At 40.0% G+C, this 21,944-nt stretch overlaps 1 protein-coding gene and 1 long non-coding RNA gene across 2 annotated transcripts; both read right to left on the bottom strand.

Moving 5' to 3' along the window:
- Positions 1-3,104: 3,104 nt before the first annotated feature.
- Positions 3,105-9,643, bottom strand: crip1 (cysteine-rich protein 1). Its single transcript, XM_034110904.2, has 5 exons — positions 9,484-9,643; positions 5,541-5,635; positions 4,825-4,882; positions 3,489-3,533; positions 3,105-3,353 (listed from the first exon to the last, which is right to left on the bottom strand). The coding sequence occupies exons 1-4, from the start codon at positions 9,521-9,523 to the stop codon at positions 3,493-3,495; spliced, it is 234 nt and encodes a 77-aa protein (XP_033966795.1). The 5' UTR covers positions 9,524-9,643; the 3' UTR covers positions 3,105-3,353; positions 3,489-3,492.
- Positions 9,644-11,420: 1,777 nt separating this feature from the next.
- Positions 11,421-16,544, bottom strand: LOC117467341 (uncharacterized). The gene is made up of 4 exons (XR_004554376.2): positions 16,455-16,544; positions 12,710-13,161; positions 12,559-12,623; positions 11,421-11,531 (listed from the first exon to the last, which is right to left on the bottom strand). It is a non-coding gene; the product is annotated as an uncharacterized lncRNA (long non-coding RNA).
- Positions 16,545-21,944: the final 5,400 nt, after the last annotated feature.

Consider the following 21,944-nt stretch of genomic DNA (forward strand, 5'->3'; position numbering starts at 1 on the left):
CCACACAATTAGCCTTTCCTTGTAAGCTTTGTAAGGACATGTTCCAGTTACTTTATCCGACTTGCGTGTACAAATAAGGCCAATTGTTTTATGTCTTCTGCTATAGACATTACAATTAAGATGATTAAAGGTGGGGTAGGTAAGTTTCAGAAACCGGCTCGAGATACACTTTTTGTTATATTCCATGGAATGCTCTTAACATCCCGATAGCAATCTTAAGTGCTTTGACAAAAAATCCATAATTTTTTTTTCATCTGTACAAAGTACTACAGGCCTACCTGCCTGTCAGCCTTCCATCGGGGCACAAACTTGTCTCGTGCCCTCATTGGTCATGTGCGCGTTCGTGTGTGTTGGAGGAGGGGCTCTGTAAGGAAGTGGCAGATTTTCTCCGGTTGTGTATTTTCAAATTCTAGCGATCTCGAGCCGGTTTCTCAAACGTACCTACCCCACCTTTAAGCCTTTACAAAACCAACACAAAGAGTTATAGTGAAATTAGTGAATTAAACCAATAGCTGTAGCTTGGCAGTAACTGGGCAGTTCTTCCAAGGAAAGCAAGTCTTCATTACTTAGAGTTAGCTACAGAGACAGCTTTATTGAGCAGGACAGAGAGGATACACTTTTGGCCTGTGACCTTTTAGAGTTAGCTTCCGTCTTTTAGCACAATCATGTGTCATCATCACCATTAAGTAGAATACATCGTCTGGATGTTTTTTTTTTTATGAAGGTTCTTACATTGAAATGTAACACCTTAAGACAATAATAAAGCAGAGCTCTACAGACACATTTCATTTTCAACCAACTCAATCAGGCTAAACGTTAGCCAAATTAGCTGCTACTGCAGCTAGCTACAGTTGAAGAAAATATACTAGCAAGGTAAATTGTTTCTATGAGCAAACTCCATGATGCTCAGCAAAAAAATGCTATATGACCTACTTTTATATACAATAAAAGCCCCTATTGTTTCCAGATTTCTACATAAATGTGTTTATTTATTCAAATGTTCATTAACTTTTAAATTGCAAAAGTGTTGGCTTGTATGAGTCTTATTAGCATGTCTGTTCCTTCACTTTGATTGCATTTATTGGCTGTCTTTTAGTTAATAAAGATTAAATTAAATAGACCAATTATAACAAGTAAATGTCAAAAACAGAGGCCATATTATATTAAATGCATTCCAACTCAAATATATACAAAATGCATAAACAAGCTGCATTTGTGTTTAATTTCACAGTCAATTTAGATAAAATGCAGACAATTGCTTCATTGCCAAACATCCTTTTGCACATTTTCATCAGTTTCCTCAGTGTGTCTGGACTTGGTTGTGATTTTCCTGCGACACTGAGCGTCTTTGTTGCAGAGAAGGGAAAACATGATGACCGCCAGACGGACGGACAGACTGTACACAGTCTGTTGGGTCCTGTTTGTGTCTGTTGTCATAGCAACAGGCTGGGATGGCAGAGGCATGGTGGAGGGTGGAGGCTGCTACGTGATCCATGCACATTGAGGGCGGGTGTGCAGAGAAAACGTTTGGGAAGAAACCAAAAAGGAAGCATCTGGTGGATCTGCAAAGACTCAGCTGTTCCGGCTACCCACAATGCACCAGCATGAGCATGATTTTATTTTAAAAGTAAGCATTGCTAAAGAAGTTATTTCATACATAATATTACATTTTAATATTGGTGCAATGTTATTTAATATGCTTTTGACATGAGCTATTAACCTGAATGTGTTGTATTCAGGTTTATTGATAAGGTTTTTGGTTTAGTTTGTACTGTTTTTGATAAGAAATCTAATACTCCATGCCCAAAATGCTAAAACATGCACTTGTTGTGTTAAACATACTTGTCTTGAGACAAAATGTATATAAAGTTGTAGAAAAAGTGGTTTCAAAATATTATTTAAATGATCAAATAGCTCTCGAACATCCCCTAAAATGGCATTTTTCTCTTGTCCCCGCTTCTTGGTGACCAACTTGCATGTCAAATATAACATTTAAAATAGGGATTGTATTTACTTTTTTTGGTATTATTCTATTGATATATGTCTCTGGTAATGGTAAAATCAATTTGTTAAATCATAAACATATTTTAAATAACAGTAATTTTGCACAGAAGGTGTGTCCCTCAACATGCGTTCAACCCTGTTACCCAAACCTTTTTAGATTGGCACAGGAAGTGAACAAACTGTAAGTCAGAAGACACAGTGGAAGTGACATCAGCAAGCCATATGCTAGTGCCATGTGTAGACCAAAACTAAGTCCTCTCTTTTATTTTTCATATTTTTACAATCTTTTCAGTCTTAAAAGAGTGTGGCACTCTGACCCACTCAACCCTGTTAATGATATTATCAGAATAAAGCATATTCATTTCAAAGTTATCTTTCTTGCATTAGATATCCAAGTTGGTCCTTGCCTTGAAAGTAGCATTACATGCTACATCTAGCAATAATTCCTGAGGTTAGAGCTCAAATTAGCATTGACTTTCAACCCTGTTACTATAATAACAGGGGTAATTCTTCATTGGAAAATATAAATTTCATGCCTAGCTGGGCAAATCACTTTTTTTGGTGGTTTATTATCTGTTTTTCCTAAATACATAAAATATTTTTTGAAAATAAAAGGTTCATTTTTCAAAAATGTTGGTGTCTAAATTGTCCTCCAATTCTGGAATGACCCACTATATGGATTGCTGTGTTTTTGTACATTCTTGAATAAATTGATGACCCCGACTTGTCTTGTGTTTTACTTTTTCTTGAAACTGTTGTACTTCTAATACATCTAGTTATATTTTGGGAATGTTGTGCTTTATTGAAGCCCAAAATCATGCAGCAAAATGTCACCGGTTGACATTTATAATAATAATAAATTATATTTCTATAGCGCTTTTCTTGAACCCAAAGACGCTTATTATTATCATTATTATCACATATTTATGTGAGTAGCAGCAGAAAGACTGCAAAAGTCATGGGTCAAAATAAAAAAGGAATGCAGATTAAATTACACATAATGAACAATGTGACACTAAATGCAACGGACATGAACGTTGTCATTGACAAGAAAAAAGGTCTAATTTATGGGTGTTCGACAAAGAATAAATACAATTAAATCAAGAAAGAAACACAAGAGTTTAATCAAAATGTCCACTTTAAGAACAGGAAAGGGTTTGAGGATAACCACTTCATTACTACATCATGGGAACACCCAATCATTTTTAGAAACCAGAGTTTAAAAACATAAAATAAAAACAGACAAACTAAATGTTTCTTCTGAATGAGAACACAGTATGTTTGCTGCTTTTTATTGGACGAGTGAGCACTGCTGGCCTCTTCAATCAAGCTTCCAGGCAACGTTGAACCTGATGATAAAGAAATGCAAACACACATGAGGCTGGGCAAAGTACTACAATGGATTTGCTTGAATTCAAAAGGGCTGTGTTTGTCTTAACAAATAGGATGTACAAGGTGAACAAATATAATCAAATGCACATTACCTGTTTATTTAAATGCGTGGCTTTCAGCCCCACCACGTCCAAATCCTGCAAAAATAAGAGGAGGGAAGGAGTCAGTGAACTAACAGAAACAGGCATTTCAGACTTTTATTTTGAAAATCTGAAGAGAACATATTCTTTAACAACAAGAGTTTAACGATTTGCACCAATTACGTAAGGACTGGTTTATTGAGGGTGGGACCCCATCAGGTGACATTGTGTGCTTTGATAGGATGGTTTACAGCCATGACACTGTTGCGGCTTTCACACCAGCGCTTTTCAGTTTCTAGCTCCGAGCGGGAGCTTTTCTGGTTCAGCTCCGGTTTCCCTTTTCAGCTCCCGCTCTGTTCACACCGCCCACTGGCGCCCCAGAGCTGCCCCTGCTGTGTCATGACGTCACCGTTTACATCGCTGATTTGCCCCCCAACGGCAGCCATTACGGCAGCTCACAACAACAACAACGGGGAACTGCGTCGGGTCGATGATCGTGTTGCTTTTAATCACACGAAGCCAGAATAAATTGAATAACGACTTCTCCAACCTTATACTTTTCTCCAGAGTGCCGTGGTTCATTGTTTATTCATGTGTTTCTGCGGCATTTACCGACCGCTGCAGTGCTGCTCTTCCACGGGAGTTTATTCTCCCGTTAGCTCCCGGTTAGCTCACACTGCAGCGGCCGCTCTAAAGTATTCACTGTCCGACTCACACAAGCAGCTGATGCATATCCCCAGTTCCCCTTAGCCTAAGTGAATGTGTGTCCGTCTGAATTGACACTGTTTGGTATCACAACGCTGTTATGAAAGTTTCTCTGGTATAAAACGGGTGATGTTGGCATAGCAACCGAAGCTAAACTGACTACTTGCATCCGATAGCAATAATACAAAACAACACGTCTGCGTCTCTCCACAATGATCGATAACAGCGAACGGATGGTCAAAGTAAGGTACAAATAAACAGAACCACACAAAGCCTGGTTAGTGTTGCCTGACTTTATAAAGTGTGTTTATAGGCACTACTGCTTGTAGGCAGGCATAACAGTCGAGCCATGGGAGGTGGGTTTAGTTTCCTGCACGCCTCGACGTAAGAGAGACGTAAGCGACGCCACCTCTTAGCTCCGAAGCTTTTGCCTCTAGACCGACAATTTTTTGGAGCTGGAAGTGAACCCGATTCCGGAGCTAAGAGCCGGCGCCGCTGCGGTGTGAACAGGAAAAACCGGCGCTTTTCAGGGTCCAGCTCCGAGCCGGAGCTGAAAAAGCGCTGATGTGAAAGGGGCATGTGAGGTACAGAAAATAATCCTCACACAGGGCGTTACACCTGAGCAAAGGTGACTGATGCTTACCTTTAGGTCCAAACAACGCACTGTAGCAGGGGTTATGACAGTATGGCTTGCCTTCATGCTGTAAGAGGAATAAATGTATTAGCACTCGTGTATTGGAAAAATTCACAAGTTGAAGTATCTGTATGATATCAAATAGGATGAAAAAGTGTCTATTATTTGATAAAACCTCAAAGAAAAAAACAAACAAACATGTTATTATTTCTATTTCTATCTTTATGGTAATTGTTAATTTTTCTTTTGTTATGTGCCAAATATATTTCGAAATAGTGTTTCATATCAAAATCCCCCTTTCTCTCTTCCTGTAAAGATTTTTAATGAATCATTAATACTTGTAGTCTGTATATATACATTTATCCAATCAAGTATTTTGGCGCCAGCAGGTCCATCAAGTTTAACTGCACTTAGCTTGTTAGTCCTGTACTGTAGCTAGCAGAGCGATATATTACGTTTAGGTGTAAAAAGTAAAATATTAACCTGTATAACATAGTCTAACACATCTATTGTGACAGTAGTTTGAATACAATAAGACCAAATCATCATTAGCTACTACTAGAAAAACTAGGATTTTATTTATTAACTTAAATTCTGTCATATCGACTTCAGAATAGAGATTCAATAGTGATTTCATGAAGCGCTATCAAACCCCAAAACCTGTGTACATTAACAAAGATTACAGGATAAGCTTGAATGCATGGTTTGTTTTCCAGGTGTCTCACCGATGCGTGTGAGCCTGGCGTCAGCGTCTTGCTGCACTTCTCACATTTCAGACAGGGCCTGTGCCAGTCCTTGCCCAGGGATGTTACCTTCTCGGCTGCAAAACACACATACAAAGACAAAATTAATCATCATGGCCTTGAACTTTGTCCACAAAGAGACCTTCTGTGGTAAAGAGACGAGTCACAGGGACACAATATCAGTTTGAGACCAACAAGATGATGCGTGTGTAGATACATTTGAGAACATTATGTGGGTGTGGTGCTTGAGGGTAAAAGAGAACTGAGTGTCCCTAAAGGAATCTGTGCAACTCCTTCCTCATAAACTCTGATAAAGACTCTCTGTATCTGCAGGGCTGATCTGCACACACACCCATGAGGAGGACTGTAAAAGTGAGAGGGGAATCCGATCCATTGGTATTGAGTTTCAGGACTTTATTGGAGAAACATTGGCAAGAGTTTAGACGACTTTTAAGACTGTCACACGTGAATATCTGGCCAAAGAATCTTATGCAAAAAGGAAAAAAAGCTACACCCTGTGAATGCAAGAGGCCAGGGAGGGCAGGCACAGGATATGCTGATAATTACAGAAGTGTTATCATGATGTGAAGTCATTTCTACCAAACATGTCGTAACTGAGGAGAACAAAACAAGATTGACATTTGCAGATTTTACGATAAGACTTCATAAGAATCAGAGTTCAGGAAGGTCACGTGATGAATGCACATAACTGACCTTCCCACATCATTTGGATATGACACACTTCCTTTGTAATTATGGCCTGAGATGATCCAAAACAAGGCAGCGGAAGCAGGGAAAGTGCTGCAGGGTGAGGTCAGCCTCTCAGGCCACTGGCATGACAACATTCCAGCACAATATGGTGGAGCTTGTTTGACCTGAAATAAATACTGTGTACAATCTCAAATAACAAATTAGTGGACTGAGTAAACATGTCTGTCGAATGAGTAATGGAGAGGAAGTTTCCCAGTTAACGCTGAGCTCAGAGTCCATCCTCAGTTGTGATCACGCCCATGCAATGTTGTGTTACTCCTGATTGTATATGGATCTGATAAAGCATTCTTTTTTGTGCCATTTATTTTACCAAACGATATGGAAATAAATGGGCCGTGAGAGACAAGTAGATAATCCGATCTGCTCTCTGCATCAACTCAAACTGACTGGGGCATTATGGAGTCATTCCAGTATACACAAACACTCACATCTGAGTGGAAAAACACACTGTGAGGGAGACTGTTTAAGCTATTAACCCTATTCAATCCCAACAAAAGATTAATGGGGAGGTTGTATAACAGTTGGTCAAGCTAAAAAGGATGCTAAGAATGCAGTATGAAGGATTTAGGGTTGAATGAATGACCTTAAATACACTCTCTACGACAGCATGAAGTCCATTTACAAAATAGTTTGCCATTTATGGGAATACGTTTGAGCCTATTGTGGCCAATTTATTTTATGTGCTTGATCAGTTTTGCAATGTTTTGTAATTTTGTTGGTTAGCTTAGCTAAACCTAACGATTTGAAACGTAGCTCTTTCCGAACACATTAACGCTGTGATATCCAGGAGTTTTGTGTTTAATCGTGAGCTTGATATGTGCTGGTATGGATATCGTTACGGCAGGACAGACTAGCAAGGACTAACCAGGCTAGCTGTGCTTTTTTTTTAATTTGTTTTAATCAGACGTTTTCTGTGGTGAAATTGACTGGATTGAAATCAACTTGTACTCAGGTCAACCATCTGCCGGCTGTAGCCTTTGACACATTTGACATTTTGGAAAAAAGGATAATTTTCTTTCTCACTTTTCTGCCAGTTAGTACATTAACGTTAAAAAATTAGGTGCCAGGTTATAAGCATACATCCAATAGGAAGCCACAAAACGGATGACAGAGCTTCGGAAAACAACAAATATATGGAAACTAAACACAAGCAGGCAAAGCTTGTTTCAAAACGTAGAGGCAGCTCAGATAGCTTCGTTTCGCATATGGACGTGAAAAAGCACGGCCTCCAACAGCTCACAAATTAACTTATTGTATTACATTTTTGCATGGTTTAGCGGACAGCATGATGTTAAAAGGGAGTGAAGCATGTTTCCAATATTGTCACAAACTATAGTTTTAGAGAGCATGGCCTGTTTTAAAGACATTTCATTCATTGATGCCTTCCTCTATGCCTACATGTTAGTTTCTCTGCAGCACTTATTTAAAGTCTAGCACTCGAAAACGAAAAGAGGTGTACAAAATAGATTTTAAGTATTTTTGTCTTGTGCTCTCTTTGTATCTGGAACTGGACCAAGTTCCCCCCTCATCATTCAGGGAGGCAGCGGTAGCCTGATTGTTTCCATCTGAGAGATTAGAAACATTAAGATAGATGAGCTGCAAACGAGACGGAGAGGACGGGGGAGTGCAGCGGTGAGGTGTGATGGGGGTGATCACGGTGAAGGAGTGAGGCATGGAGAACTTTTATTGAGGAGGTTTGGAGGGGAAATTGATGCTGGCCGTTCAGGATAATGATGTTTCCACATAAAGAATACAATGCTCTGTTTCAGGCTACTATTCCTCTGAGGTATATTCTTAGAAAAGAGCATATTTCTTTGGTGGGCTTGTTCTGGAGCGAGACAAATTGGCTTGCTTGTTTTGGCCAGATGGAGAAAGTTTATCCATGAAAAGGAAAAATGGGATGCAAAGCTCCCCGGTCGCACGGTCAATTCATCTGACTGACAGTCCAAAGACTTGGCCTTGTATTCTGTATTGGCTGTGCGTCTCCCAAGAGAAGACTTACTTTGTTGCTGCACTACTGAGCTGCAGACAATGTGCTAAATGGATTAGGACACAAATAAAATGGAGCTGTTCCTTTCCTCCCCGGATGCAGTAATTGCTCCGGGCTTTGATGGTTTCCTCATGAGAATGACCTACAAGGATGGAGACGAATTGCAGGACAGAAAAAACCTGCGTCCTCCGCTGCATCCAGTCATTATTCATCTCAACTCCAAAGAAACTTGATCACAAGAAAGCTTACAGAGTGCAGTGACCTTTTCAGGTAATGTGGAATTAATGTGCAAAACTGAAAACATGTAAATATATAAATATAAACAGCTAAGAGGGTAGCTAAAGAGTTAGAAATAGTGATAAAACTGCAGTAGTAAGAGTAACTAAATACAGTTGTACTTGAGTATTTCCGTTTTCCGAATAAAATATTGTAGATTTTAAACTTTAGGTTTAAGTTTTACATCCGAAACAATCCACAACAAACAGTTTATAAAATATAACGCATTATTTACAATTCCTTTAAAGTGCATAAAGCAGTTATAATATGCTCCACCTGCCACCATGTCCTGCATTCAAAAATGTACTTTGGTAAAAGTACAGAAGTAATATCAGGAAAGTATTCTGAGGAAAAAGTGCTTCGATTTAAAAATAGTTGTGTATAAGGGCCCTTGTGTTTTAAGTGGTAGAAAGTACATCTAAGCTGTAGGCCACTTGGGTAGATGCAAAATGTTGAGGTGTTTTACTAAAATCATTCACATTTCTGCATTGTTCTATATAAATACACACAATTTCAAAAGGACACTAATTTAAATACATTTATTTCACAATGATAGTTACATACAAAGTATGATTTTGCATCCAAAATACATAAAGCACTTAGGATTAGCTACACTTTAATACAATTTCAAATACTGCCTTAATTGCATCGAGTGCAACCAGTACTCTTTTATTTCCCAAAGTTTTCAAAGGTTATTTAATAGTTGACTCGTAAAACACATGTTTCTACTTGCAGTCATGTGCCTGTCAGCGTGTTAGTTCAATTCAGTTTCCTGTTTCCTCATTTGAGCACAAAAAGACGCTAAGATTTCTCAAATCAGGAAACACGATATTCATGTGAAAGACAAATTAATTGGAGGAAAATAAAAACAAAGAGAGCAAATCTTACCGAAGTAAACTTCCTTCTCGCACTTTGGACACTTAGGCATCTTGTTGCAGCTGTGTAGGTACGGGGTAGGTGTAGAAAGTGCTGGTGATATCCTGCCGATGTATTGTCTGTCGCACCTGCCTGTCGCTCTGACCACGCCTCGCTGAAGTGCAGATGTGCGCAGCGTCCTCTTTTTATAGCACCGAGGAAACTGACACTTTTCTCTTTTTTCTAACAGTGGGAGAGGCTTGAGTTGAGTGTGAGTGAGTGTACGCGCAGAAAACATCACAATGAAGCACTGAAATTAAAGATTTAAACTAATTAAACTTATCCTCTTGTATAGCAGTTTGTCATATTACCAACTACCTTTTATTAAAAGTAAGCAATGCACGATAAATAAACACTATTTGAGTTTTTTTCTTTCTATTAGAGTGCATTTTAATATTATTTTATTCCAATATTATAAACTTGCTTTTTGTGGTGTTTTTGAGAGTCACAAAATGAATAGAGTTCAATCTGATGAAATTACCATTACAGTAAAATCCAAAAGTAATAAATTACATAATAAAATGTATGAATAAGCAGATCATGGGATCCCAATAGAGTTTGTAGCTCTCATCTCATACGTTTAAATGTTCATTTTATTAATCTGTTGAATAATAGAAATATGAGTGCTCCTATTTGAATGCCCAAACACTGATTACAGAACATAAGAACAACATATATTACAGAACAACATATCCCACACCAAATCCTATCAAAGTTGGTAGCTGACACTTTCTGATCCTTAATTATGTACCCTGTGTGAGTAAATGGACCTCCACGCTGCTCTGTTTGACTTGATATGTGACTCCACTCCACCAATCTATTCACGATACTGAATGGCAAGATAACCCACCTGATAAATAATCCAAGTCAAGGTGAATCACCCAAGCTGGCAGGGACTCAAGCAAAAACACACCTTTTGTCAGCTGAGTAAACCCTCTTTTTCTGTGGCTGGTCTGAATGTATCTATAGTAAGTGTAGGAGCCAAAATGCTTGTTTTTGCCTTACTTATTATTTGTATTATTATCTTGTATTTCTGTTTGCATCGCGTTTCATTCTTATTGTTTATCACTTCCGGCAATGGTCACGTGGGTATGGTTTATTGATATTTAGTCACCTGTTGGATTCCGGTTGGCAGGATATGATGTAGGAAGAGGGTGGATTTGCTCCGATACTTTCTGTTGACCGTCAGGTCTGGAGTCGTATATTGTTTGTTTTCGTCTTTATTAAACACCATGGACTACAAATGACTCCGGACTCTTACATGGAACGCGTCACAGCAAAGAGCATCTTTTAGCCTCTCAGCAGCTAACTCATAGGAGTTATTGCCGCTGCAGTAAGGTTAATGAGTAAACAGGGCCGTCCCTCTCTACAGGCCGATCATGCAGATCCCTCACCTTGCGGAGGGGGCCTCAACTGAGCCGAAAATGCGGCGCACCTATGCGCAATTAGTGTGGCGCGGCACGGTTTCACCACCTCACTAGCATCCAGCTGTCCAAGCTTAACACATGTTGCAATAAGGTAGTGCATGCTAACTAGTTAAATACATTAGATAATACACAAGTAGGCCTAATAAATTAGCATTTTAAATGGTTAGCTAAATGTTTATACGGCATAAAGTAGGCTAAATAATGAACAATAACTGCAACTATCACATGACAAATTATTTAAACAATGTGTGAACATCAGAAGGGAAGTGTCAATGCACCACCCAGCTGGCAGATAAGTGACCCAAATCAAACGCACCTAACCTAACCCTTCTGGATCTAGCTAACATGCTCATGGTGGACCTTCTACCTTCAGTGAGGCCTTCCCACTGTTAGTGACAATAATCTGAGACTGCTTGGATTCATTCAGTAGAATACTTTCTGAGAAAGAACAGACACTTGGACCAGTGAGGCCGAGGGGACTTTTCTAAAGGCTTTAACCAAGCAGAAAAAGTTCAATCTGGAGCTAAAGGAGGAGGAGGCTTAACGTTATGCAGAGACTCACAGGATGACGTTTGAAGAGGTGGGTGCATCAACCTATGGCATCAACACAAAAACAACTGCGTTACCTAGCAACAGTGCATCGTGTATACAAACAACAGCTCTTTTTTTGCCAATAGGTGTGTTTAAGCAGCTGCTGTGGCGTTTATATTGAGTTACTCTGACTCTGTTATCTGCCTGGGGATGTTTTATGCTAGCATTACAGTGGCTGATTTATTTAATTTATGTCTTCCTCAAGTTACACCGGTGTCCATAGGGTTTGTATTTATTAATGGAAACTTGGAGTATCTGTCTGAGGAAGTCAGCTATTTATAATTGATTATGCACAGGCTGTAAATATCTCTCTGTAGAAATTGAATTAAGGCTATTGTTGGCTTGGACATTAGTGCACATGGACATTTAACACAATGTATTTCGTAGCCTGATAAAGATGCTCAATATTTAGTTGTACGGTAGTTTGGTTTCATATTTCATCATATTCTCCACAGATAAGCAGCCACATTGCTGCTGTCCTGTTGTGTTTTGGTAACACAGTAGGCTATAGCAGGTTGGCTTGTGATTGCACCGTGATGATGAGGATGGTGATTATGATGATGTCAGCCGTCTCTCATGCTTGGAATCTGTTTTGACTTTGAGCTGAGACATTGAGTCCTGGGTGTAATCATTACAACACAAGCAGATCACACACCCAACTTCAGGGCGACCTTTGGCCTGATCAAGAGGGAAGAGTTCTCCTTACTTTATTACATGAATCTGGCCGTGTGTGTGTGTTATGTTGCTATGCTCCCTTATAGTGTAGTGGCTACGCCTGCTGCAGATCCAGACGCACCTGCAGAGTGGGGCATGTTTCTGTCTGTTTTCTCAGTGGAGTGACTCCTTAAAGATAACAAATCCTCCCATCTTAAATTGAATCACGGTGGTAGCAAAAAAAAACCCTGCTCTTTTCAGACTGTAACAAAAACCTTTGGTAGGCTATTCAAGTTTTGGGCTAAGTTGGGTATTCTTTGGTTAACTGATCAAATTAATCAAGATAAAATGTCTATAGAGGCAAAATCACACTAACTTGTTTTGGCCACACTGGTAGTAGAAGCGACTTTCTGGATGGTAAATCAGCAGCTTGGTTTTGGGCTGAAACATCATGGGAAACTTATAAACAATTAAATAAAGATTCAGCATAGTTATATCTTCAAATCTTTCTCAAATGTGGTTCACACCTGTCTTTATTATGGATAAGACACCAGGGCCGCCTTGTCATTTTCTCCATGGGATGGTTTCCATTACATTGGGGAAGCTCTGCCCTCTGCAGATTAATCAGAGAGATAATCCCTCCCAGCCACCCAGGTAGCTGAGGGTCCGCCTCAGCGCTGCACACAGCTCCTGGGTCCTGGGCTCTGGTCCAGGCAGTGAGGTCGGCCCCTGATCTTTCTGTTACTGCCTTGTAATTATGTCTCTCAGCGATCAGCCGCCTCCCATATATTAGACAAGATTAAGACAGAGGTTTCATGTTCTATCTACATCACTAATCAAGTACAGTGAACACACACAAACTGCTACCACATGAAGACATCAACTGTCCTACAGGAGCCATTTGTAGTCTAGCAGGCTACTGAACACTTGTTGAGACGTGCAGGCCAGCACATGTAGAGCTGATTGTGATGGTTTGGCACTAGAAACAGAGAGAAAAACGTGGTTATTTCTACAGTATTTTATACTTACATTTATAAATATTATTTTTTTAGAATTCGATTTGGACTTAAAATCTTACATAATAGTAGTTCATTTTGTGGGCTGATTCCGAGTTTTTGAGACTCGGGAAGATTACATTTGACACATATTTGGCAGATAAAAACATAAAGAATTCAGTCGGACTGGAGGTTGGCTTTTAAACAAATGTTTTTCTTTTTCTTTTTACTTTACGCCTTACATCAGTATGTCAAAAATCTTGCCCTAGTCCGAGCTGCTTCTTTTTGAGTGAAATGCTTTGATCTAATTTAGCTTTCTTTTGTCCTGCAGTACTTTTCAATGCATTTCAGCTGATCAGCCATCAGGATCAATCCACAGAACAGCAAACTGAAATATTGTCAAGAAGTTAAAAAGCTTTAAATATTTTACGACTTACATTGAACTGCTCGATAGATCTGGCACCATATATTGGGCCTGAAATATGATGTCATATTTTTCCTCTATGAGGATAATCACACCATTTTTAATGATCCATTTACATCATTCCAACACATGTGCAGACTGTGCGGTGACCTTTGACCTGTGAGTTCATTTGATCCAACAACGCTTGACCAAGAGAATTGCTCTGTGGCTCAAATTCCTCAAACACAGAAGAGCTACTGTAAGAGCAGCTACTGTCAGATAGAGTATGTTTTATTTTAAGGAGCCATACAATCTGTAGCATGACATCATATCCTGCTGCAACCACATACCGTGAAAGTACTTCATCATGCGAGAATAGAGAGAAAAACATTTCACTTGACGTTTAAATTGCATGAGCATCAATCAGGAAATTAGAGAGTCCTCTAATTTAGAAAGTTAACGGAAAAGTCAAGACTGATATTAATTGCAGAACAGCAAATAAACTACATTTCTTAATAATAATAATAATAATAATAATAATAACTTGAATTTATATAGCGCCTTTCATAACCTCAAGGTCGCTTTACAAAGAAACATACAAGGACAAGACATAAAACATTAAAAAAAAAACAGGGGGCAGAAATGGAAGTGTAAGTGGGGGGGGGGGGGGGAGTGAGTTATTGTTGGAAGGTGATGTTGAGAGAGGGGGCGTTGCGGATTTCTGCAGGGGGGGGAGTTCCAGAGGGTGGGGGCAGCGACACTGGGTGGGTTGTATGGGTGGAGGAGATCTGTGAGGTACTGCGGGGAGAGGGCATGGAGGGATTTGTAGGTGAGGAGGAGGAGTTTGTAGGTGATGCGGGACTTGACCGGGAGCCAGTGGAGGTTGAATAGAGTGGGGGTGATGTGCTTCCAGGGCTTGGTGCGTGTCCTTGCCATGGATCCTTAAATAGCAGCTGCTCTGCTCGTTTTAGTTGCACCAATATTTTCAGGGATTTGCATTTGACTATGTGAGCAGCGCTGTGGTAATACCCCGTGATGGATCAGGGTCAATGACACCACACAAGAACACTTTCGTATTTTTAAACATGGTAATCTATTTTTAGGATGACTTTGAAACATCTGTCCAGGGATTACAGCTGCAAAATAGCCTCTTAGGTTAGTCACACACAATTACAGCAATGTTAATAATGTGCATTGTTCCTTCCTGTTATATAAATAAATAAGAAAACACGATTGTACAGTGAAGATAAACATTCAATGACGGGTTGTCGGCCAGCCGAGTAAGTGGAGAGAGATGAGGCCGGATGCAGGAGGACACGTGTCCCTTCAGTGAAGCACATCCTGTCAGGGTGCCATAGAGGGAAGTGGTTCAGTTTCACACACCTATAAGCAAACACTCTTTCACACACAGACATTTTTTGTAGATGTATTTAGTTTTGCATTTCAGTGTGCTGCACATGCATGCAAGTACTGCACATTCAGACCGTTTGCATGTACACACAAAGAGGAATATGAATTACCTGCCACAACATCCGCAGCAAATGCTCATACTCCCAAAACAGCAAATGGCTCACATTGTAGTGACACACCCGTAGAAAAAGTTATCACCTGACTCTGCAGTGAAGCTATAAGGAGTATTTTAGCATTTATGTTTTGCTTCTTAAAACCCCACCTTGTTTTCTCCCTTCCTTAAAGGTGGGGTAGGTAAGTTTCAGAAACCGGCTCGAGATACACTTTTTGTTATATTCCATGGAATGCTCTTAACATCCCGATAGCAATGAATATCTGAAGTGCTTTGACAAAAAATCCATAAAAAAATGTCATCTGTAGAAGCCGTAATACTGTAAAAAGTACAACGGCCTACCTGCCTGTCAGCCTTCCATCGGGGCACAAACTTATCTCGTGCCCTCATTGGTCATGTGCGCGTTCGTGTGTGTTGGAGGAGGGGCTCTAAGGAAGTGGCAGATTTTCTCCGGTTGTGTATTTTCAAATTCTAGCGATCTCGAGCCGGTTTCTCAAACTTACCTACCCCACCTTTAAGTATTGTATTTCTTATATTGCTCTTTCTGGCCCTGCATGTTTTTAACTGATTAGAAACATGACAAATAAACTGGAGATTAAACAATTTCACTACCAGACATTGAATCTAAACTCTACTTTTATTTACAATAATTTGTATTTATTTAATATGAACTAATATAAAATACCTAGAGAATTGCACAACAATGCAATGCAAGAAGTTATAGTTACTGCTCAATTGCAATACCTGTCACTAGAAGGTCCTATAAAATATAACACCTGTTCACGGGGTAAGTGATTTATGGAAACTTGAATGCTCTCACAGATTCTCACAGCGTCTCTCTCTCAGACACACTCCAGGTTTTTCCGAGGTCACTGTCTGCCCTCTTATCTCCGCTCCACTTTGATGCTCCCATTACCTCACGCTCCTCGTTTGTTTCCTGTGATTTAAATCAGACTGGGAAACTCGGGAGCATCTGCACTTTGTTGTGGTTTCTGGTGCCGTTATCCCCACATCAGAGGTAGAAGACTTTATTGGTGCTGTGCTGAAGGCAACCGTTGTCTGTGAGAATTGTAATGATACGTTTAGAATAAGAGCAGGACAACTCTCTTCCCGAAAGACTTGAGGATCCTTACCAGAACAATGACTTTATGTGTTGTTTTCAACCCTGAAATCCTTTAAAAATCGTCTTAGGGAGTTTTTTCCCCTAGTATAATTTTTGGAAAGCATGTAGTATTTCATGCGTAATATCAATCATGTCCGTACAACAACAGTGTATATGTTCCTGAAATGCCCTGAGCAGCATCATCATCATCACTCACTGACAGTTTGTGGTGACATTTGTCATGCCTCACCTTATTTTGGAAGGGTTCTTTCTCTTTCATCGTGTGCCTCGCCCTCTGCTGAGTTTTACGAAGCTCGTTTGAAAATGTTTACCAGCTGACTGCTTCTGCACAACTTCTGCTCTTTGCCCTCTTGCATGATACTTATTGGACAAGATGAGTGCATGTGTGTTGTAACAGTGAGTGAATCCTGGTCTCAGCTCTTTTAAAGCAGTAATTGTGAAACTTACTGAAACAGTTTCTCTATAGACTATTAAGCTGCTGTGAGAAAGTCCGTCATATTTTTGCATCGCTCTGTGTGTCAAATCATTAATTTCAAATCGCCATTGTTTGTTTGTAACCCACTGATTTGAATGCAGCCAAGTTGGATTACATTCATGCAGATTTGGAAGAAGAAGAAGAAGAAGCAATACTGCATTCAAAATCTTACCACATATACTTTCAATATCAAAGTATACTTAACATACAGTTCTTAGATCATAATCATTGATGCTTTATTTTGTTAATGACTAACATGTTGCAGGTGCTGAAGGGTAAGCCAGTTTTAATATTCATTTAATATTCTGCCGGGTAGCTTTTGAATTTTACTCCCAGGGATCAACAAAGTCTTTGCTCTTCATCTAAAAGTTATCAAGTAAATAAAGTAGAGTAAAAAGTACAGTTTGTATCTCTGAAATGTACTAGAGTAAAGTATGAAGTAGCAGAATCCATCCCTGCATTCATTTCCTGTAAAAAAAAATCTCCTGTGCAAGTGAAGGTAATGTTCTTTAAAATAACACTTCAAATGAAAGCAAGTTTAAAGCTACATCATCACAGAATTGAAATGATTGTTGAAAATAATACTCTACTATCATATGACGAGCACTTTGAATTGCCTTGTGGAAAAGTGTTATATACTGTAAACTTGCATTGAGAACAGTTCTATTTAAGGAGAGGGGAGAGTATGCACTAGATTTGAACCAGCAACCCTCATGAGTTTGTGCTCATGTTTTCTGGACATTTTTGTTTCCTTCTTCTTCCCATGGTTGGAAAGTGTCTCCTACATTTTTCAGAGCGTCTGTGCGAGAAGTCAGAGATGGCAGACAAGCTCAAGCCTTGTTTGACTTGGATGCCTTTCAGTCGTGGGCCCTCAATCAAAACAAATACTCTCATGTGCACACACACACACACACACACACACACACACACACACACACACACACACACACACACACACACACGCACACGCACACGCACACACACACACACACACACTTGCCAACCCTCCCGATTTTCGCGGGAGACTCCCGATTTCATAGCCCTCTTCCGGTTTCCTCCCGGAATCATATTTCTCCCGCTTTTCTCCCGATTTCTGACTAAATCAGATTTACACACGACTGTTTCCACTCGGACTTTATTACAGCTACACCATTGTTGAGTTTCCATGGTAGCGCGTGACTTTAGTAGCATGCGCAACTAGATAGTCACAGAAAAACAGAACAAGAATCAACAACTCGACCCTCTGCTCACTCCTTTCCTGGTCCAGCCCACACATATGCTCCATCAAGAGGATGGTGCTACGGTACAGGCGGCAAGGCAGTGCACTCAGAACTACAATAAGCATGTCAAGGTTGGCAAGTATGGCACACACACACGCACGCACGCACACACGCACACGCACACACTTAAACAGATTCATGTAACCCAAACACTGTTGGTCGGGGTAAGAACAGGTCAAGCATCCGAATCTGTATGGGAATTGTCAGGGGAGGAAAGCCCAAATTGGGCACCATTAAGGGGAAAATGTCGCAGCAGACTTTTTGGATAAAGAAAGGATCCCATGAAAACCAGTAAGATTGCACAGATTCAAAACACCCAATCAGAGCCACTGTGCTACGGTAAACCATCGTCATTAAGGCTAACTTAATGTTGGGACCTGGCACAAGCTCAACTATTTAGGAGGAGAAATGTCAGATAAATAAACCCTGTGGTAAGCTGCAATTCCTTGGCAACTGGGTAATTGTTTGTCAGGGAGTTTGTGTCCGCTGCTATGGAAACCGTTAGTTCCTCAAAAACAGGAAATGAAGAGGCCGCGTGTTGCTGAGGATGCTGTGTGATCATTTCCTTTCATAGACATGAAAGAAAAGTCCCTTTCGAGTCACTTAAAGTCAAATGTGATTCGTAACAGACAGATGTTGAATAGATCAGAAAGAGGAAACGGATTATATAGATAGATCAGTGGGGAATTCACAACGTGCGCATTAGTGTCTGCCTCAGCTTAAATTCAAGTAACAAAAGTTATGCGTTAATGATATAAAAGTGCAAGCATGCCCATAAAGTTTTGCAGCTGAGTGCAATTTGCCCTTTTTTTGTGTCTGATTGCAATTATCAATGTTGCAAAGTACTGTGTAAACGTTGCCTTTGCCTCAAAAATACACAGTCGTGAGAACAATGGGGTGAAAAAGAACAATTCATATTTCAGACCAAACTACAGGTGCTGGCAGACAAGGTGCAGAGGCATTCCCCAAAATGTTAGCCAGCCAGACAAACCGTAAATATGATTAAAGCCTTCTGATTCCTATTATGCTTTTTGGGGTTTCTCTTTGCCGCCCTGAACCGCCTCTGTTGGACTCCTTTTTTCACTTTCGGGACATAGTGAAATCATAATGTAACACTCATGCTCCTATTGGTTAGCGCTCCAACACATTGTTTGTGATAGGCTAAGGGGCGGGACATCAGAGCAGACCAATCAGAGCAGACTGGGCTCTGGTTTCAGACAGAGGGTGAAAAGAGGAGCTGCAGCACAGGCAGTATGAGAGAAATAAAGAGGTTTCTGAACATTAAAGCATGGAGACATGTCCCAGCAGAGACACAGACACATATGAATCTGAAAATGAGCATAATTTGTCCTCTTAAAATATGTTAGGTCCACTGAAAAGTCTCGGTGTGACCCTCCTTGTGTCTTTGTTTTTCAAACGAGGCAGATTTGCATAGAAGGAAACCAATTTTGCACCAAATACATATTTTCTTATGAAGGTATGCGCATATAGCACAGGACCACAAAGTGCCGACATAGGACTCAAAACATTCTAGTAAATGATCAATTGAAACCTCCACACTGTTCCAATGTGGACATGTTGACAGTCATCTCCGTGAATCAGCACAAAACACAGACAAAATACAGACTCTGAAGGAAATCCAAGTAAAATGTAGTTGTGTAGTCAAAATGTTATCCACCATAAATCTGTGAAATAAAGAATTGGATGTGTGCTTCAGTAAAACAAGTAGCCTGCTGCTTGGGTGCTTTAGATAATGTATTTTACCCAGGAGGGCCTGTGTGTCATTAACATCTGGTTTTACCACTGCAGTATTTATCTTCCTGTTTTCCCCTGAGCCTCATTTGGCGCTTTAAGATTTGTTGTACATGCGTGCCTATACATCGCACTGTAACCTTCACATAGTATGTTTTCTGACTAAGAGAAACATCATTTTTCACTCTTAACTACGTATCTTTCCTGGATCACTGCAGCATCTTAGTTCAAGTGTTTCTCACACAGTCTGATGTTGTGCTTGTTGACAGAAGGTTTATTGTGATCATCTGCGTTTATTCTAATTGTCAACATACTACAGACCTGTTTATTTGCTGGTTTTTGAACCTCAGTTGTACAATAAATTCTCTGTCTAAAGCGGCCTTTGCTGGAACTCATTTGCTGAATCGTTACCAGGCATGCTGGATGAAAATCAAGGGTGTTTTATTCTGAAGAGCATGACTCGAAGGCAGACCATTTTCTTTATATAAAATGGCTGTGAGACTTAAAGTGGGATATTATTTTGAATCAAAGCAGACAATTAAGACTGTGGATGTTTAAATGATGTTTGATGTTTATTCTTGTTTTTTAATCACTTCATCAAAGGGATTCCTGCCTTATGTTCCCAAGGTGGCTTATTATCATGCCTTTCTTTTTGCATGTTATTTTATTCAAATATTTCTATTCTTTTTACCTATTACTTTCACTTTACGCAGCTCCCTTCAACACCATGAGTGTTCAGTGTCTTCCAACTCAATCTATACCACCACTCTCATCTCTCATATCGTTTCCAGCTGTTTCCAGAAGGAAACCCACCTAGTATTAAACAGTTGACAGCAGAGTTAGCAACTAGCTAGCAAAAACAACGGATTTAGCAGCTAAAAAGCCAGATATTCTCCTCACGAGTCGACCAGGACAAGTAAATATTGAACTTGGATTCTTCCGATCGACACCAAAGCGACTCCAAATCAATGATTACATTGCACTATTTCATGTTTGCTACCTTTACAACAGTAGAAGCTAATCATATCTCAATGCTGTGTTTACAGCTTGTTGCCCAGTAGCCCAGGAGCAAAACATTAATGAATGCAGCTTTAATGACATGTCTGGTTAAATAATGATTACCATTTTATTTATTGCCACTTAAACACAGTTGATTTAGTATCCTTCCATGAAGCTTTTTCTTTTGGCTTATTTTTCTGATTGCAAATCTGAGCTTTGGTTTTCCACTTGAATGAGAAAATAGTCAGCAGAAATATGTCCAACACTGTTGGTTAAATATTTACACTTTGTTTAACTTGGCACAGGTTTCCTCCCTAACCTCAATAAATGATCAAAAGACTCAATCGCCACCTTGTTTCCTGGCGTCCACAACTTCTGCTGCGTACAGCCGGTACATCAAGGTTCTCCTCCGCAGCCTTGGAGGCCATTCACAGCAGAGTAGCCTTCTTCCATTAACCTCCATCGTCACTGTAGATCAAACTACTTTTGACTGAAAGGCGTCAAATATCTCTTGACCACGTAATGTTGCACCTGTTGACAGTCTCTCGTGACTTTCCCTCTGAATGTGTTAAGATTTCTGCTCATTAGAGCGCAGTTCTGGCTGTGATACCAAGGCACGCTGCTTTATTTCAGCACCATCTGGCCTATTAAGAGTAATAGAAATGTCAGGAGAGAGATTTTAATATTTGTTGGCACATGAATGGCGATACTTTAATGCAAACAAGGGGCTTGTAGTTGCTACATCAAGAGTCATTTGTCCGTTTTGAGGAACTTGGTGGGATGGTATCACCTCATTGTAGACTTGACACAGAGCCAGAACAAACAGAAGTCAAAACATATTTCCCACTGAGCAGCTACAAGCATGCTTTATTTTCTATTTCTTGGCCACAGTTTGCAGGCTGTGGGCATGATGGACTGCTCCAGGTTTAGACTTGTACAAAAGATGGCTCGTAAATCTATCTTCTGCAACACTGGGCTACAACTTCTATGTCCAAAATCTGTTATGGTGCCAAGTTGGACGTCATGACCAGACTCTGTGGAGAATACTAAAAACTTCTGCAGGCTTCTGCCATGGTGACAAAAGATTGAGCATCGTTCTTCGAATGGCTGTTACCTTAATATATTCCTTTTTTGTTATAAGTTTGGCTAAAAACGTTCCCATGCAAACTGTGATGGATGTGGTTTTATGGGGAGTCGCTACTTCCAGTTGTTA

Source organism: Pseudochaenichthys georgianus, chromosome 22 (genome assembly GCF_902827115.2).
Source record: "Pseudochaenichthys georgianus chromosome 22, fPseGeo1.2, whole genome shotgun sequence".
In the NCBI taxonomy this organism is placed as follows: Eukaryota; Metazoa; Chordata; class Actinopteri; order Perciformes; family Channichthyidae; genus Pseudochaenichthys; species Pseudochaenichthys georgianus.

What these genes read in the sequence shown, in the direction of transcription:
- crip1 (XM_034110904.2), bottom strand. Translation starts at nt 9,523, where the DNA reads ATGCCTAAGTGTCCAAAGTGCGAGAAGGAAGTTTACTTCG. An exon ending in CGCCAGGCTCACACGCATCG is followed by an intron (nt 4,883 to 5,540) that starts GTGAGACACCTG and finishes TTCCTCTTACAG; the next exon opens with CATGAAGGCAAGCCATACTG. An exon ending in TGCGTTGTTTGGACCTAAAG is followed by an intron (nt 3,534 to 4,824) that starts GTAAGCATCAGT and finishes TTATTTTTGCAG; the next exon opens with GATTTGGACGTGGTGGGGCT.